The 19,946-nt window shown below is 37.7% G+C and overlaps 1 protein-coding gene across 1 annotated transcript in view; it reads right to left on the reverse strand.

Moving 5' to 3' along the window:
- Hcn1 (hyperpolarization activated cyclic nucleotide gated potassium channel 1) overlaps window positions 1–19,946 on the reverse strand; it is a 343,450-nt gene that overhangs the window by 61,720 nt on the left and 261,784 nt on the right. Inside the window, exon 5 of the mRNA XM_051172292.1 lies at window positions 1,791–1,937. Coding sequence (XP_051028249.1) covers window positions 1,791–1,937 — 147 coding nt within the window. The remainder of the gene's footprint in view (window positions 1–1,790; window positions 1,938–19,946) is intronic.

Below are 19,946 nucleotides of genomic sequence, written 5' to 3' on the forward strand. Positions count from 1 at the left end.
TAAATGTAGGAAGAATTTTAAGAGAGAAAACTAAAACATAAATCAAGGGCTCTTTGTTGTTAAGGAAATAATAAAGCAGAGATGAAGAGAAGAAATAAAAGAGAAAAAGGAAAGTAAGCAGAAAAGTAGCACACAAAGAGTACAGACTAAGTGCTTCTGAGTTCAGGGAAAGAGAAAGAATAGATTCAACCTTGTAGCAAATAAGGAAGGAAGAGATGTTGACTGAAGCAGACCATCAGAAGAAGAGAGGCATTTCTGGAAAATAGAGTATGTAGGGTAAGAAATTATCATCATTATCGCTGTGGTTGCCAGACCATACGTTGTCTATCTGGGCTACAGAGCAGTTTGTAAGGTGATAGGTAGATGGAATCCAAGTGCAAGAAGATTTAATTCATACTGTAACAACCAAATTTTTTTTTCTGAGCAGAGAAATGATGGCTCATATACACAAAAGGTTAGTCTATCTGTCTTGCTTTACAGGGTACTAGAGAGAAACTAGACCCAAGGCTAGAGAAAACTATCAGGAAGTAAAGATTTTGAGAGGTGGTAATGGAGAAGAGAGAAGGGAAGCAAGTGAGATATATTATGGATGTGAATCTGAGAAACGGTGTGCGGAAGACAGGTTGTAAAAAAAAAAATCTAAAGTGGAACTCAAATTTTACATTCAAAGTGACCTGAAAGAATAACTAAAAATGTACAGAAATGCTTTAAAAGTTGAGTGTTTTACTGAGGAAGGATAATGGCTTCATTACATAACTTACACGCTGCCGGGGAATATCATATAACTTTTAAGAATGTATGAAGGATATATGAAAAAGAATTTGATTAAAAATGCATAGACTAGAACTGTGTCATGAAGCAAGTTGAAGAAAATTAGTCCAGCGGTAGGGAATGAAGCCCCCAAACCCAGCCCGTGCCTCAGTAATAAGAGGGTCAGCAGGGAAAGAGGGATTTGTGTGTTGTTAGCGATGCAGCAAAGCATTTCTAACAGCACAGAGAGGGAAGATCCCCTCCCAGTGGGGCTTTGATAACTTTCATGGGCTAAATGTGTGGTCAATACTTGGTGATCATACCAGACTGTAACCATTACACAGAAAACTTGTAAGACAAATTTTCAAGGCAAATTTGTAATACAGCATAGCACTGTTTGATGTAGGAATTGCAACCATTGCACAGCAAGTTTGTAAGAAATTTGGTAATAAGAGAAGTCAAGAGCATAGCACTGTTTGATGTAGGAATCAAGAGTGTCCATCCACTTTGGATTTAGGAGTGAAGGGGCTGGTAGCAGGGGGGAAGGGATTGGGAAAAGGGATGAAATGAGGTTGCTTAGCAAAGAGTGCCTCCTGGTGTTGCAAAGTATCTTAATGAGGTACCATGAGTTGGTTTACCAGAATCAGGTGACCATCTTCTCTTCTAGTGGCCAAAGATGAACAGAGATAATGGGTGAGAGGGAGGATAAACCATCAAAACCTAAAAACTAAATAAGTGAACAGGGTTGGTCAGCATAAAAGAATAAGACTATTGAGAGCATAAAAACAGTCAAGCTGAGGAGTATATTCTGAGAGCCAAGAATACATAAAACCGAATAGGATTCATAAATAAATAATTTTTTTCTTAAAGTCTCTTAGGGAGGAACAAAAATGGTGAATAGAAGCAACACCTGATGTATTCACCAACAGTTCTGGTTATTCTTGTGAGCAGGGATGCAGCAGAGATGAAAGGACTGTCCAGAAGAATAAAACCCATGAAAACAAGGATGTGCCAAGGAGGCGAAGGGCAGTAAATCTTACCTCTCTCAGTGGGTCATTAAGTTCATTGAGAATATTTTCCTCATCGAAGATCTTGCCTTGGTACCGATGCTCGTAGTAATCGTGTATCTTCTGGCGCATGTCAGCTGGTAACTTGTGGAATGACATGTATTGTTCCACTTGTTTATACTATAGAGGAGACAAATAGGTGCACAGTTAGGCCATGTTACAAATCATCCTGCCATGTTGCCGCAGTGTATTCAATAATGCTGGAATAGTCTGTAGCAGAGAGGAAAGCTTTGCCAAGGCAGGAATTAGTGCACTAAGGTCTATGTGCTTACAGGTGTCATACTGTCTACAGAATTCTACGTAGTTGGCTATATCCTGAAAGGAATTGCATGTGCGCAAAGGCATGGCAGGAACTCAGGGACGCAGCTCTAAAACAGAAGTGATGGGGCCAGAATAAAAAGGTGGTGGGGTGGGCGGTATACTTTACTAGTTGAGTTCTGGAGGAACTCAAGACACAGCTTGGCTCTTCATTCGAAAGAGGAGTCTCTTAACTTTCCCTAAAAACAAAGGGCTTCACCTTAAACCTCTGACTAAGACCTGATTCTACTTAACATTTGAATCTAGAGGCAAAGGGCTTGGCAGCTCTCTGAAGATTATAGCTTCTTAAGCGACACTGATGGCTAGAGAGCACTGAGCACTTAGGAGAAGGCTCCAACTCACTTGGGCATGGGAGACAATGCCAGCGTGAGACTGGTTGTTTAGGCAGACTTCAACTGAGGCATTCAATTGTGTTTAGTCAACTAATTCTTGGATTTGAATGTTTATAAGACCAGGGGAGGTACATCAAATAGGAGCATAAGAACACAGGTATTGGTCTAAGAGACTGTTAGAAGAGATTTCCGGGTGTCTAACCCATGTCTGAGAAACAGTGTCTCTGTGAGTTGTGCTTACATCAAACTTTGGGAAGCATTCTTTAGGTGTTCCTAACGCAGCTATTCAAAAACACTATACTTTGATATATATTGTACATATATGTGTTAAGACTATACTTTTATGTATGTATGTATGTATGTATGTATGTATGTATGTATGTATGTATGTGTGTTGAAATAGGGTCATTGAAGGTCTGGCTTCGACTAGCCTTATGTCAAACGCAACAAATATCAACCTGTTTCTGTCTCCCAAGTGCTGTGATTAAAGTCATATACCACTCTATATGGTTGAAAAGAAATGAAATAATTTTATTGTAGTGATGATAGAGTCAATATACGATAAAATTTCAGTTCTTTGTCATTGGGCAATGTTACTGAAATGATTCCTCCATTAAGCCAGTGGTTCACAGCCTGTGGGTTGTGACCCCTTTGAGGGTCATATATCAGATGTCTTGCATGTCAGTTATTTACATTAGAGTCTTGAATTCTGTGGGACTATCTTGGTTTTACCTTCTTTACTAGAGATGCAGACCTGGCCCCAAGTGAGAGCACTTTGGCAGTTATACCAGACAATCAACATTATCCAGTTATCAAAAAACTGGGACTACGAAGAGCTTATGCTGTGGAGAGGCTCTTGGGTTTTGGGTGCTTGTTTACATTATCTTTCTCCCGTTTTCTTGTGTCCTTTGGTTTAAAACAAAGCTTTTGTATAGTGTAGTCTGCAGCCCAGTGAATCCTGCAAGTATACATTAGAAAAAATCATCACAGGGTTGGGTTTCAAGACTAAAGAAGAGATGAAACCACTCTTCTGCCAGCGCTAATCACACCTCAGTGAGTGCACGTGTATGTCTGTGTGCGTGTGTGCATGCATGCGCGCACGTGTGTGTGTGTGTGTTTGTGTGTGTGATGAAGGTGTAAATGTGCATTCCAGGGTGTCCAGGATGCACATGTATTGCTCCCCACCTGACAGCCGTTAGGCAGGGTCTCCTTCTGAATGAAAGCTTGTCGTTTTAGGCAATCTTGCAGGTCAGGATGCCTTGTGTGTATGCACCTGTCTTCCTGCCCTAAGGCTGGGATGGAGCATATGCCTGGATTGTTACAGCAAGGTTAGGGGTTCAAACTCAGATATCCATGCTTGGTAGTATAGGCTTTTACCAAACGATCTGCTTGTGCAGTGCTGGGTCAATTGCTAAAATATTATCAAACACCACTAACAATTAAAAACATTAGGAGTATGCACCTGTAGCCCCTACACATATCTCCTCAATGAGAGGTCTACATTCAGGTCACAGCAATTCGAAGTTTAACAAACACTAAATTTTCAAGTCCCTTCTCCGTGCCACATACCAGGTTATCTTAGGACACAAGGAAGCATATCTGAATGAGAGCAGCAGGGAAATAAGCTCTGTGTTTCAGAAAGCTAAGTTTAAGTGGCTGTGGCACGTGGCCATGCTTATATGTAGGTCAGGCACTCAGAGAAGGAAATACACACGTCAATGATGACTAAGAGACCAGGGGATGGCGTGTCAACTGAGGAGAAAGCTGGCACAAAGCTGAAGTGGCATTTTAAAACCAGTTGAGATAGGGAAGTGGTTCAAGCTAAGGATATGGATAATCACCATCCAACTTTCAAAGGAGACTAAAAAAAAAACGTAGCAGAACCCAGAGTCTAAATGGAGAGTGGCCAACAGGACAGTGTAGAGAGGAGATGCAGGGCAGTGGACATGGGCTTAGAAATTAGCCAGCCATCTCCGTTAGGGTATAACTTTTATGTGTAGCAGGAGCTCACTTTGTCTGTTTCCCTCACACATAAAAGGATTTGCCAAAATAACATGGAAGCATCACTGTCATGTCTGATGGCCAGCAAAAACAGAAAACAAAAAACAAAACAACTCTTTGATGAAGACATGTAAGTGGTATCTGGAGAATGAGATAAACTAAATATTAGGCTCACAAGTTCAAAAATTAAATACCATCAATGTGTGTTAGTTGTAGCAATGTAGGATTTTTGAAAATTACTCAGCATATTTAAGAGCCATCAAGATGAATATTTATGTAAAGTATAGATGCATTTTTTTCTTAAACATAAAGGAACAAAAATAAAACCCATTAGAATTAAAGGGGCTACTTTATTTCCTGCTTAAATTTTATTATATTTCAATTTTTTATGAAATTAGAATATGTAAAAGTACTATATGTGTATTATTATATATAAAAGATATCAAGATCATTTATTATAAATGTTAAGAGCCCATCCTCAAACCCAGCAGTTTCCACCCACATTTAGACTTATTTGCTTCCATTTCTTATATGGATTAACTTCAGGCATTATTTATTCATTTATTGCTATAAAATGGTATTTATCCATCTTCCATATCTCAAATCTTTCTTTGCATGCAATAATTATTACAATAGTGTTTAATTCTTCCCTTGGTATTTTCTGCATAATTATATAGCACATTTACCTTCATTTATTGTTTAAAGAACTGAAATTATAGACCAAAAGTTTCAGACCTTCATTTCTACTTCCTAATTTGCTGCTTCTAAAGGGCGACAATAATGTTGTACATAGAACTGAAATTCAAGGCTCAAAATGCTTCCTTTGCTTGAAGCAAAGTAAGATTGGCCACAAGGCTAAGGAGAACTCTTGATGGCATTTATACTTATTTTTGTTTGTTTGTTTGTTTGTTTTTGGATATTCCAATCATGTTATAATTTGCAGGTCTGGCTTTAACTTTGGTTTCCATATTCTGATAGCCTCTGTAGTTTCTTTAGAAAATTTCCTGTCAGTTTAGCTCACAGCAGCCATGTCGGCTTCACTGAAACAAACCCTCCAAGAAACACATAAGAAAGGGCATGTGGGATTCAAGTTTCATGAATTTTTTCTCTATAAATATTATAATACACACTAGCTAATATATATTTAGCCATAAAAAGCAATGGGTTTTTATGAGGAAGCTTGCACGCATGCATATGGTTTACGTAGACCATACTCTCTCCACCTCTTTTCTTGCCCCACTCTTCCACTCTCCTTCCACTTTCACGTTCTTTTTCTTTAAACTAGTGTCCAGATGACAGAAAATATGAACCTTTTTTTAAAAGGGGCTCATTATTTCTGTCAATATGATATGTTCAGCTCAAACCATTTTTCTACAAATGATATAATTTCAATCTTCTTTATGGACAAGCAAAACTCAACTGTGAATATATCACATTTTCTTTATCCATTCGTGTGTTGAAAACTGTCTGGGCTATTTCTTAACTTGACTATTGGGAATAGCGTAAAGATATACATGGAAATGCAAGATTTTTTTAATTTTAAGATTCTTTTGGGGTTATATGCCGAGGAGTATATGTCTGAACAAGAGCAAACTCAATTTGTGTGTGGAGTGGTGCATACATGTGTGTGCACATGTACATAGTCACATGCATACAAACACTCAGAAGTCATCAGATACAGATGGATGACTTTCTAAACAACTCTCTACCTTTCATCTTTGAGACAAAGTCTTTCACTCCCTGATTTGGCTAGAGTGGTTGGCCAGCAAGCCCCAGGGACACTCCAGTCCTGACAAATATTTCACCACTTTGGGCCATCACCCCTGCTCTATTTTTAACTTTTTGGTTTGTGGATTCTGCATGGTACTTCGTACCTCTGTCTTGATTGATGATACAATTACAAAACTCTCAGCTGAACAACTTGAATTGGATGCTGAACCTCTGAATTTGAGTTTCACCATCTATGCTAGACTAGACTTATCATATATGTAACATACTGTTTCTATGTGATTCTTCTTCTTTTTTTTTTTTTCTTTCCTGTATTCCCTACTGGTTCCTTATATTTCCTTGCATTTCTCATACATTCTAAACCATTTTCTAAAATCCCTAGAGTTATTTTTACCCTAAAATTTTTCTTCCTTTACATTAGCCACTTACATTAGTACAGTAATGCAGAAAATTTAAAAATCATACTGAGATGTGATTCTTTCCTGAAATTTGGATGTTTAAGAAAACGTATATGCTACACTTGGATTTATCCTCAGGGAGTCTTTACCGACCTTGTCTTTTATGTGCAGCGTTGAGTGTGAGGGAAGTGCAGAACAAGCTGTGATGATTTGAAAGTGGAAGTGAAAACGTGAATGTTAAATGTAAGCCTCTTTCTGCATGTTCAAATTGTAAAAAAGAACAAGGGTGTTAACTGAAGGAATTAAGGGGAGTGGCAAGTACAACAAACAAACAAAAAACAAACAACCCCCCCAAACAACAAAAAAACCCAAACCCAAACTAAAAACACCAGTCACATGTTTTGTGTTTTCAAATAATTTTAAAATACTATATATATTTTTTAATTTTGGTAATGCTTGGAATTGCTTGGAAATACTTGGGCTGCAAGAGCCTTGAAAACACTAAGCAAGAGCATTATTAATAAACTAACATCCCTAGCCATATTTAACTTGTTTTCACATGCAAATTATGATATCCTCAATAAAACAGCAAGCCCTTGAACTACATAGTTCTTCATTTCAGTTCTCAGAGACATCTCCAAGTTATATTACATTACACATGCCAAAGTTTTGATGATTTTTTTTTCATCTACCCACATCTCCACTATCACCATTTCAGTCAAAGGCACTTTATCTGTCCACTAACCTCACGGCTAACCCCAGGTACACTCACAGCGTCTCTGTTTTGTGCCTCGCTACAGTTCTAAGCTAATCATGATTGAGACGGAGAACTTTCCCAAGTGGTCTCTTTATGGCTCTCTCCTTCTTAAAATCTTTCAATGGTTTCTTGATGCTTTCAGGATGAAGTCCAGCTCTTGTGAGTCTATGGTCCTCCCGTCCACTGAGTTCTGTGCTCCTCAGTGTGCATGCATCGCTGGTTCTTCCTCAAAGCAACTCTGGCATTCTTACCCAGCTCTTTCTGCTTCCTCCACCCATAAGGGTTCCACCGCAAGTGTCCATGTCCAAAGTGTTCTTTAACTCATTTCTCAAACCATCACTACACCGAGTTGTTATCTCTGATCCTCTCTAGCACATGTGTTTGTTCAACACCCAGGAAGAATGCTGACATTTTTTTTTTTTTTTTTTTTTTTTTTTTTTTTTTTTTTCTTATATGTGCTCAGAGAAGGAGAAACTTTTGTCAAAGGGCATTCCTGGCCTGGCATGTGTCTCACTGAATGAACTTGCTTCAATGTCTCTACACACTAAGTTCCCAGATTACCTGAGTGGGTGTCAATGTTTTATACATCACCTGAAATGTGGAAGAACGTGACATCTTCAACATCTCAGGTAAACAATGATAGAAGAGAGGGTCATGTTCCCATGTAGACTGACATTTGGGTTAATATTTTATTATTATTTGTTATCACTGTTTATTATGCTATGAATATATTTTAAAATATGAAAGTCTTCTTAAAGTTTTAAATTTTGTTATAATAAATGCTGGTGTGTAACATTCCCTATGTATACAATGCACTCTGCCCACTAGACCTAATGAAATCAAAGTTTGTACACAAACCTTCACATCAGATGGTAATAATAACACTTTGCCTTAAATGTAACAAAATGTGATGCACATGGCAGAGCTTCACATAATGACTTTATTAAAATTCATTGATTACATCTCCAAAATCTCTCTCTGTAGTTTATAAACAATGTTTCTTGTTTATTATCAGGAAATTTTTTGAGACAAGGTTTTTCTGTGTAGCCTTGGCTCTCCAAGACTTGCTTTGTAAAGCAGGTTGGCCTTGTACTCACAGAGATCCACCTGCTTCTGTCCCCTGAGTGCTGGGATTACAGGTGTAAGCTACCTTGCCCAGTTTATCAGGAGTATTGTAATGTGGTATTTATTTATACAGTTACTGAACCACAGTGTCTGATTTAACCCAGCCATTAAAAAGAAAGGAATACATTGTGTGTGTGTGTGTGTGTGTGTGTGTGTGTGTGTGTGTGTGTGTGTGTGTAAAACATGTTTTGTGCAAAACAGCTTGCCAAACGTTATTTCTAAAGGTTTTGGAGCAAGGCAGAATTTAATTTTTAAACATATAGCTTCAATAATTCTAACCTGACTGGTTTTTTAACTTCTGTAATAAAAGAAATCCTGTTTATTCAGGATTATTTAGAAGGTAAGCAGCATGGACATGAGCGGTTTTTCCATTTTGACTTTTAATATAGTAAATGGGGAAAAATCAGTGTAAACTGCAGTAGGACAAGACAAACAAACAGAAGAAAATGAGTCAAAGAAAAACGTCAGACACACACTTAGACACTGAGACACACAAGTTTGCCCAAACAGGAATTCCATAAAAACACAAAAACTGGAAGCCATACAATCACACGAGGTTGGTTGGCAACAGCAGAAATGACACAAATTTCCTGAGGTTGGTGGAGCGGTACTCACAGTTAAACACAACACGTAAAAATGATGGGGATAAAGGCCGTGTTATGCACGTACACTCTGAAAGATGAAAGAAAAAACACACCAAATGCCACAAGAGCGGTCATAAGTTTAGAGCACGTCTCTAAATTCCTGTTGTTATTCATTTCAATAACTTTCTATAAATTCATGTTTTGCAGATGTTTTGTTGTCTATCATCTATTGAGATAGTAATGAAGAAAATAGACAAATTTCAAATGAAAAATAAAAGGAAGATGACAGTATATGCAGATGTCAGGTTGTGCTCTGTGTAGGCAGAGATGTACATCGTGGGAATTGTACAAAGCTGTCAATTTTTAATGTGGTCGACGATAATGGCAGTGACAATATTCCTGTAATGATTTAAAGCTCCCGAAGAGCATTTGGTCCTCCGACTACTTCAAGAATCATAACCCACATGATTTTACTTGTGTCTTCATGAAGATCCTAGGAAGTGCCTGGAGCAAGTGCAAAGGTTAAGGCGGGAGCAACGTCACTGTTTCCTGGCATCTCTGACATTGTTCAAACATCTGTGTATCAGCTGCTGCACAGTGGTGAGGCAGGCAAGGAGAAAGAGCTGCTACTGACATCATATTCAGTATTCAGCTCGGCTTAAAAATAAGAATAATGCATTCAGGAGTCTGGCCTATAAGAAAAGTGGGACAGACAAGGACTCTAAAGAACATATCAGATCCTACTCTGGACCAGAAAAATAATTAAAACTATGTGTCTAATCCAGTTGTCCCATGTCACCAGGCAGAAGTAGCTGGGAGTTGCAATGAGGCAGGCTGAGGGCTCAAGGGGCTATATTTCTGATTCATAGAAGAGTTAATATTTATAACACCTAAAAATTTCAGAGCCTATGTGTGCTTTGTAAAGTTATAGCCTTCACAGAAGTGCAAAAGCAATGTGGACATCCATTAAAAAAATGGTGAAACGCACCAATAAAGGCAGAGAGATGTAAGACGCCTTTTGAAGGGTCGAAGGTCTCTGTCGGGAGAGGTTCATTCTCACTTATGTACAAGTTAACTTCCTGCCATCTTCCCAACATAGACGAAACTGTTTCATTCTGTTAATCGTTAGCAATAAGAATAAAGATGGTCACTTAGAATGACCATATTTGGAACCTTTTTATTACTGGAAAAATTTTGGAGGAAATAATGTTTATTTAGGGAGAGAGAATATCCCTATTATCATTGGTACCCCTTAAGATATTTAAGAAAAGGTGTTTATAGAAAGAGATGTGAATTCTAATTTCACATCTGTCCCTTTTTCATTTCATGCCTTGAGGCAGTAACTTTCCTCTCTCAATCTTCTCCTCCCTTGTGTCATAAAATGGTAGGACGTGTTGCAGAGATTGCATTGAAGAATTAAATATGATCTGGCATACAGCAGCGCTAAATTGAGCGTCAGTTACCTGGCTGATGGTCACTTGAATTAGAAACGACTTACTGCAAAGGTGCAAACAAGGATGCACATGCAACGTGCTGAGGGAGTTCAGTAGACAAGAGAGAAAGGTGCTCATAAACACATTATACCCTTAGAGTAAAAAACACATGGAAGTACTGTTTCGTGTTTCCTGGATGTCACAGTCGGAAGGGGCTGCAGTTGACAGCAGGCAAGCCTATCAGTGAACACCCCTCCTCTGCCTTTTTCCTCATGCAACAGTAAATGGAGGACGTTGGGCATAAATCAAGTCGTCATGAAAGGCTCATCACAGCACTGGAAGCAGCCTCCTCTATACTTGATCCATCTCCCTCACATTTTCAGTTAATTTTTCATCCTCTGTGCTCATAAAGTATATAGTGTCTGGTATCTCTGCTCCTTTACTTGCCCTTTCCTGTGGGCATTTCTTTAATATTTTTAAATCTGTTCTCTTTTTTCCCCTGTCATTTTCCAGTTACTTTGGGGGCCTGTTTTGTGCTGAATCACGTGAAACCTGTTCTTTGCATCCTTAGTAATTAGAGTGCTTCCAAAACCGAACCTTTAACACAGTTGTTGAATCTTGGTAAAGCCAATTAAAAATGTTACATATTTGAAAAGGCAAAAATATGCAAACACTCACTCCTTGTATCTCCATGTTGACACCTGCTCCTGTGACTCAGGAGATCTACTTCTTACTTGTGTTCAAAATATCAGGTGGCTGTGTGATTGGGTGTCATTATGTATGCTTAGTGGAATAACAATTAAGTAGCAGTTCCAAAAAGCCAAGCTGGTGGAAATAAAAATCACCCAAGAAGGTCGTATAGAATCATGGTATTTAGTTTGAGAAATAATTCCTGGCATAAGTAATTAAGGTCATTTATACAGAATAAAAATGGACAGGTTATTCTAAGAAAAATGGTCTCTTTGTACTGTGTCCCCAGCCAGTACTACACACTAATGAATTATGTGCATAAAGATGACCCAGATGACACTTGAAGTGTCTTTTGGATCATGTCCATGAGATTAACATATATTTAGTATAAAAGAGACATCGAGAGCTGGAGGGCACCACGGAGATAATTGTTTCCAATACTCTCATTTCACAGATGAGAAGAAGAAGAAGCCTAGAGTGGCAAATTTATTTTCACAGGTTTTACGTCTAGTTAGTACATGTCAGGGGTAAAGCCAGATCGCCGGATTCTTAACGAGCAGCTTTTGTATTATCACCAGTGCCACCCTACTATTTATTATGGCTTATTGTTCTTTGGTATTTACTGGTCCTTGTAGTTTGGGATCTATATTTCGCTTAACCATAATAATTTATAAAGAAGGCCAGGCACTTTTGACACTCCCGCATGAAGAGGTGCCATAGGTAGAAAGAGAGAACCTTTACTCTGGCCCAGCAGTGCACTCTGGGACTGAAGCTGGGTTTGGAGCCAGGCAGCTTCAGAACACATTTTCCAGCCTTCGAGGGGAGGTAAAACACACTCCTCCCAATGTGGGGTAAGAGACAGTTCTCCATGCATCTGACCGTGAGCCCAGCCATGTTTAAAAATCTCCATGGTTTTCCTCCCCCTTCTCATCTGGTTTTTGCTGTTGCTGCTGTTGTTGTTGTTGTTGGTGGTGGTGGTGGTGGTGTGTGTGTGTGTGTGCGCGCGCGCGTGTGCGTGTGTTTATGGTATCACCCTTCGCATCTGAAACACTGCTTGACACACTTTCACTTCCTGAGGTCACTAATTATACATAGAAGGAGCACTGTTGTATTTTCTTAAAGTAAACCTTATACTTAGTTTAGTTTTTGTCTCGTATTTCTGTTATTTGAAGTAATATTAAAGAAACCAAAGAGAGTGCCGGATTAAAGTTTTGCAAGCTGATACAGAAATGAATAAATTTCTACAGCTAAAATTAATTCAATTAATAGTGCATTTCCTGATTGTCATAAGAGTCTCCATAAATGTTTCTGTGCTTTATTTAAATATATATTACATATATGTACATATATATGTAAAATACATGGTGGTTGATAGAACATGGATATTGAACACCCACACACACACAGATAACATGGTGAAAGACTTGTGCCCCACAAACGGAGATATTAGGCGGTAGGCCTGGCAGGAGATTTAAGCCATTTTAGACTTACTCCTGAAGTCTGTAGTGGGGCACTGGGACTTTTCTCTTTGCTTCCTGACTGGATAGTTGACTGTTGCCCTCCTTTCTCTAGTACACATTCGACAGTGATTTCCTGTCTCGCCAACAGGCCTAAAAGCAAAGGACCTGACTGATCATGACTCAGAAAGTCTAAAACCAAAATAGTCATGAACCAAATATCGTTTTTCTCTGTATACATTAAAGATCTCAGGAATTTTACGGTGACGAAAAGCTGACTAACCCGGTAGCAATGCATTATAAGCAAATCTTTCATGCATATTTTTATATTCAGAAGTTTTTCTGGGACTAAGAGTAAAGTAGACTGCTGCTTGTATAAAGTAAGATTAGTTCCTTTATTCCATCTTAAACTAGAACACTATTAAATGTTATTTACTTTTCCAGAGAAAAGGCAGAGTATGTGAATGTGCTGTGAACACAGTCACAATTCACAGCTGTCTTGACCCATCCTGAAACTTAGTGTTTTCCTCTAATGGAGCTTTTGCTATAAAAACTCATAAAGTGCCATCCCAAAGAACAAAGCTACCACCTTCTTTGCCTTCTTAATGTTAAGTCACGTAAGCATCTCAATGATAGCAGTAAACTAAGCGTTCTTTGAAATGAATGTGTTTTCTATTGAGATATTTTAATAAAGTATATGCCCTCTAAAATCTGATGCTTTCGAAAATTAAAAGTTTCAGGAAAAAATTCTAGAAGTCCTCAAAACTAAGAGACTTGTAAAACAAACCAAGCAAAGATCAGGTAAAAATAATCAAATTTATTGTTGGACATGAATAAAACATTCTCAGAGAGTGCCTGATTGGTGTCTGTGCTTTATGGAGAGATGGAAGAGAGGGTGAATGCTGTTAGCATCGTGTCAAAGACTGTTCACTTCCATCTGTAACAGCAGATTCAAGAGAACAAGTATGCTAATAATATTTCTAAAATCTCAGCTAATATACCATATAATCTCAATACTTTGGCAATTTGTTACTATGACTATGTTCTGATAACTGTGGTGTGTCGCATTACCTCCACCTCTTCTTTGAAACAACGATGACTTTATGCTAATTCCCAAGAGATAATCAATAGCTTAGCTTGATAACATGAGCACATCATTTAACAACCTGCAATTAGGGTTCTAACCCTAAGACACACTATGACCGTTACTCATGTTTATCCCTTTAAAGTAACCTGGGATATTTCTAGATATAAGGCATTTTTCACCAATATTTTAAATAGCAAAATATACAAGATCCTTCTATTACTTTTATAAATCCAAGAAGTATTTTCAACCTCTTCAGTTAATAGTAGAGGATTACTTACACTTCTGAGAAACCCATAAGAACTTGCTGTAGAAAATATGTGAACTTTATTATAACTATTTTCTAAAACAGAAAATGCTTTGTATCCTGGGAAAAATGATAATCCAGTTATCCTCCGACTTCTCCACTTGGAAAGTTTGTAAACACAGTTCTATAAAGTATCAGGCCCCTTAAAAGCTCCACCTAATGTGAACATTTTCTATTCAAGAATATGAGGGCTGAAGAGATGGCTCAGCGGTTAAGAGCACTGACTGCTCTCCCAGAGGTCCTGAGTTCAATTCCCAGCAAACACATGGTGGCTCACAGCCATCTATAATGTGATCTGATGCCCTCCTCTGGCCTGCAAATGTACATGCGGGCAGAGCACTGTATATATAACAAATAAATAAATCTTTTTTTAAAAGAATATGAAAATTACACATGAAGATCTGATGGAGGGCTATAATAAGGTAGACACCTCAACAATGCCTCCATTATAGCAAACGCAATCAAAGGAAAGCAATGTGAAGCTTGTGGTGTGGTATTTTGAATCAAAATAGCCCATAAGTGTAATATCATAAAGTGAAAACACATAGCGTAACACACCTATGTAACATGGGCAAAACTGAGATGTTCAAGGGAAGCATGGCTTATGCTCAGACACACTCACCTCTGATGGCCCCACCCTTCTAACATCGTGGTTTACCAAATACAGTGAGTCGTTATGGAAGAATTTGACTACCCTACTCATCAGATGTTAGGATGAAAATTCTACTTGGCCAGGTAGGAGTTTAGATTGTATCTTTTGAAATTATAGAAAAAATTATCTGATTCACAAAACACTTTGAAAGTGGAAACTTACAGGTCCCCTGGATACTATTATGGACACTGGCTGGGGTATCAGACAGTATTTATGAATGTCACTGCCACTCAGCTTGTGCGTGTGCCATGTGCTTTGATACTGATCTCAGGTTTTTAGTCTCTAACTTGTGACTTGAGAAGACAAGCATAAGATTATCTAAACAGAAGCAATGCCCTTTTAGAATTGATGGGATTAAAAAAATCTGAAAATGTTTAAGCTAAAAACACATTTGTATTAATGTGATTTGAACACCACTAATTAGCAGATAGGTAACATTTCAAATGGAAACTGTAATTCTGCCAAGCTGCATACACACTCCTTTCCAAAATAGTATGCTTTAAATTTCTGATTCTTTAGCATTATGCAGGTTTAGATTTTAGGCAGGGCTGAAAATTAAATGATTTTATATTTTGTAAGATTTGATAATGTGCTATCTTATGCAAAATTATTCATACTGCTAATACAAATTATTTCTGTGGTAATTACATACATATTTCATCAATTTCTTGAAGCTTATAATCAAGTCATCTGAATTACTTATAAAAGGGAGGAATAACTGATTTGTGTATTGGTTTTTGTTAAATACATGTTTTCTCCAACCTATTTGTATAAGGCAGGAATGATAGATCACTCTCACCAGAAAAAAAAAACAAAAAACAAAAAACAAAAACCACAAAAAACTAGTTACAATAAGAAAAACTGCCAGGGAAAAACTTTTTGCCCTTTGTTCTGAATAAAACAAGTTAACTGGAGATGGAAAGATCACACAGTGCTTGACCTGAGTTCAGATTCCAAGCACCCAGAGCTGGGCATTGCAGTGTCTGCCATCCTAACATGGCAGCCAGAGAAAAAGATGAACTTGGGGCAGTTCTATTTATAAATAAATAAATAAGGTGGAGAATCACAGAGGAAGGCACTTGCCTACACATACGGGCAAACGCACCTCCGCATGTGTGTGCACGTACCAATGCACCTCACACATATGGAAACATAACATTTGTTTTTTTCAATGTATTAAAGCCTACTACGAATTTTCTTCAAATCTCCAGTAAGTTTTCTGATGTTTTAATATTCACCACATTCTCCCCCACCCACCCCAGGGCTTGGAACTGAACTCTGGGCAGGCTGGACAAGTGCTGTAACACTAAACTATAGTGCAATTCCTTGCCTTCTTAAGGTGTATTTACTGACTTCCCTTTGTTTATTAAGAACTTAAAAAAAAAAAAAAAACATGATGTGAAAACATCTGAAGGAATTAAGTGGTCGTGAAATTAGACAACAATCCCTTTGGGAATCCAGAGAGCAAAGTAATGCAATAGTCACACTCTGCGTGAATTCCATGGGGCTGGTTAGGAAAGGGTACAGCCAATGCATGGTACAGCAGCTCTGGGATCCACGAGCTCTTACTTTCTGTCCCTAGAACTTATCTCTACCATCTGTTTTTCACCCAAACAGGTATTCTCACTGCAGAAAATCATTGTATAAGTTGACCAGAATTTTGAGGGAACACGGTGAAGACTAGAATCCTCAAGACAGAGGCCTCACTGAGCCAGTTAGAAGCTCTGCTACATTGTTGTACAAAGTATCTTGGCACAACAATGATGGCTTTTAATGGTGAGGTTTTCTCTTTACCACATTCAATGATGCCATTTGAGTAGAGCTCCGACATCTCCCCTTTTTCTGTGTCTCCTTATGGCTGTCTACACGTCAGCCTTCAACGGGCGCCAAGCAGGAAGTCACTCATCTAGCAGTCTGACCCCAAACATGCAAGATGTTTCTGAAATTAACATTTAAATAATTCATTGGCTTCTTGAGTCCTCTCTAAATATCAGGAACAAAACTATAGTTCTACAGTTGGATGTTATTTTTTTAAATATGCCAATGCTAAGAAATCAGTAATGTTACAAATATTTATTTTATTAATTGTAGTATTAACTTAGAATAGAAATCTTTGAAAGTATGCTATTTGGCAAAGCTTAAACAATGATTTGGGATACTTTATGTACTTATCTGAAAATGTTTGTAACATTTAGGTAAGAATAATGCTATATTTAATGAAAACATTTTGATTTACCTATCACAGCTTTATTTGCTCTTGACAATTTTTGACTAGCAATATGTCCTGATTTTTTTTTAAGTCTTTTCCTCATTTCAGACATTCTTAAAGAGAAAAAAAATCTGACTGACAAAGTCAGTTATGATAGTATTTACAACCCAGAGATTGCAATTTAATTTTATACAAACTTTCACTGAAAATAAAAACTTTCATTAGGCTTTTAGAATAAATGGTTAGATCATAATTTAAAAGTCAGAAGAAATAAAGTACCTAAAATATGTGTAACAATTTTAACAGCAGTGATATCTACATTAAAGAAAATGCCTTCCTCCAATAACTTATAGCTGCTCCTGGCAGATGGGCAGTGCATTGGAAGCACCTAGGTAATGTACTGAGTAACTGATTGGTGTGTTTGTACAAACTTTGTTGTACTTCTGCATTTAGGACTGTATATAAAAAATTATGAAAAACAAGGTCGTGAATTTGAAAGAGGCAAGGAGGAGTACATGGGAGGATTTGAAGGAAGAAAAAGGAAGAGGAAATGACACAATTATACTCTCAAAAACCAAATCATTAAGAGAAAAACTAGCAGAAGCTTAACACACTGCAGCCTTCCGGTACCAGCATTTTACTTAGGTTCATAGTCTCAAGATGCTCCTGGTCCAAGAATATTTGGAGTGCAATCAGTTTATCATATTGGAGTATTAAATTCTGTTCAAGAAAGTAAGTAGATAGTGTACCTTAATGGAAATTTTCTGCATTAATCAAGGAAGCACAAGGACCCCTGTTCATATCATCCTCATTTGAAATGGGAAGGAGAAAATGTTTACCACGAATGAAAGACACCAAATGAAAGGGTTTGTGTTTAAATCAATGAATCCTAGTGATATTGCTGTTCCTTAAAAAGAATCCTAAGCAAAACATAAATATCAACCCTCACTCATATAAGCACTGAGTTGACATGATTTTTCTATGACCAAGAGCTTCATGCTTTTGAAGTAATGATTATGAGTAGAAATAGTACCACAGCAGCAGGTCAGCTTCCTCATTTCATTGTTAGTAAGAAGAGCTATAAGATAGGATGTTAACATTTTCTTCTCAGTCTTAACTAAATAACAGAATGATTTAAAATGATATTGGATAGTACTAGAAATGGTTCTGGTTATTTTATCACCTCTCTATTTATGTAGTGGTGTTTCATTTTGTAATTTAAGATTTAAAATTATGTTTTGGAAACAAGTTGTGTATCTTTCTGAGGCAGGGAGTCCAGCCAAGCCTTGAAACAGAACATACTGCCCATCAACTCAGCAATCACAAAATTGCCTCAGCCCTGATGGCTGTCGTATTGATAACACGTCTTTTAATGCCAAGAGGAAGTGGTCAACCTCAGAATTCCAGAAAGAAAGAAAAAATGATTCAAAAATTTATTTTCTAAAAAGTTATCTGTCTTCAGGCAAAGGAAGGGTACATAAATAAATACTCACGTAAGGTAATCCAAGCTACTAGGGAGGCTGAGCTTAGATTTTTTTTTTTTAATTAGAAGAATTCTTAATCTCTCTAGATTTATGTCAGTCTGGGCAACAGGGTGAAACATGTAAATACGTAAAATAAATATAGAATTAAATTTAAATAAATCCTTTTTGAATCATGACATTTACACACATGTAAAACAATGTGATTCTAATTATGAAAGGTATTTTGTGAATACTGAAGTGAGGCTATTTGGAAAAGCAAAATCATGACTTCCCATTAAAACACACATATTTTAGTGTAAGGGTGGACATCTCTGAACATCCTGCTCTCTCACTGCCTCACACAGGGACTGGGGTAGCCTCAGGTTTGCAGTGTTGGTGTTTCCATATTTAGGGCTTAAACACACATCAGGGAAATGGATCTTCCCATCAGTGTGTATATCTTTCCTTGGGTATATAACAGTCAGGTGATTAAGCTTTGGGATGACCTGGGAGGAACGCCAGAGCTTTCAAACACTTGTACAACCTAGGTAAGCCTCGGGAGTAGCTAAAGCAAGTGACTGGACAAGTGAGGGAGGTGGCAGAAGGAAATCTATGGCTATCTTCTTTTCTTTAAAAAAAAAATATATTCAGATTACATTCTGATTGTTATCCCTTCACTTGTATCTTCCCATTTCTCCCCCCTCCCTCCCTCTTTCACCCTATTCCCCTCCCCTAGGCCTGTGACAGAAGGGGACCTCCTCCCCCACCATGTGATCACAGCCTGTCAGGTCTCATCCTGGTAGCCTGCTTCCCCTTCCTCTGAGTGCCACCAGGCCTCCCCACCAAGGGGAAATTGTAAAATAGGGGGCACCAGAGTTCATGTCAGAGGCAGTCCCTGCTCTCCCTACAAGCTATGGCTATTTTCAAGAGGAAAAATGTTTTTATGATTGGAAAAGAGATTTGGTTGCAAGATCCTTAAGATGTTAAAAGCTGACCCAGCACCATATTTTCACCCAAACTCCTCTTGATGAGCTCAGTTTTGAAAGCATATGCACAATCATAATTATTTTGTTTTTTCTTTTCTTTTGATATTATAACTACAGCATTTCTCCTTTCCCTATACCCCGTTCATACTCTCTCATATACCCCTTCTTGCACGGTTTCAAACTCGTGCCCACTTTTTTCATTAACTACAGTTATATGCATATGTATGTATATACATACATGTATACATGGCTATACATATGTATTGCTAAGTATAGCCTTCTCAGTCTGTATAATGTTACTTGCATAAATGTTTCATGGTAAACCATTTGGTACTGAACAGTCAATTGGTGTGTTCTTTCTTGGGAAAACCAGCAGCTCTCTAGTTCCTTTATTTTAAATAAACAGAAATTTACTTTGCTTTTAGAAAGTGATTAGAACACGTTACAGAATATATCAGCTTTGGATTCTCAGCCTTCTCTCAGTGCTTTCATTACCTCAGATAAATTAGGAAGATTAGGCTGATAGAAAATTGTTTAATTCAATAATTGCATACATGATTTTATTATATCTATTGCAAATAGAGTTTTTTACATTAATTACAATT

This window comes from Acomys russatus, chromosome 30, assembly GCF_903995435.1.
Source record: "Acomys russatus chromosome 30, mAcoRus1.1, whole genome shotgun sequence".
Classification (NCBI taxonomy): domain Eukaryota; kingdom Metazoa; phylum Chordata; class Mammalia; order Rodentia; family Muridae; genus Acomys; species Acomys russatus.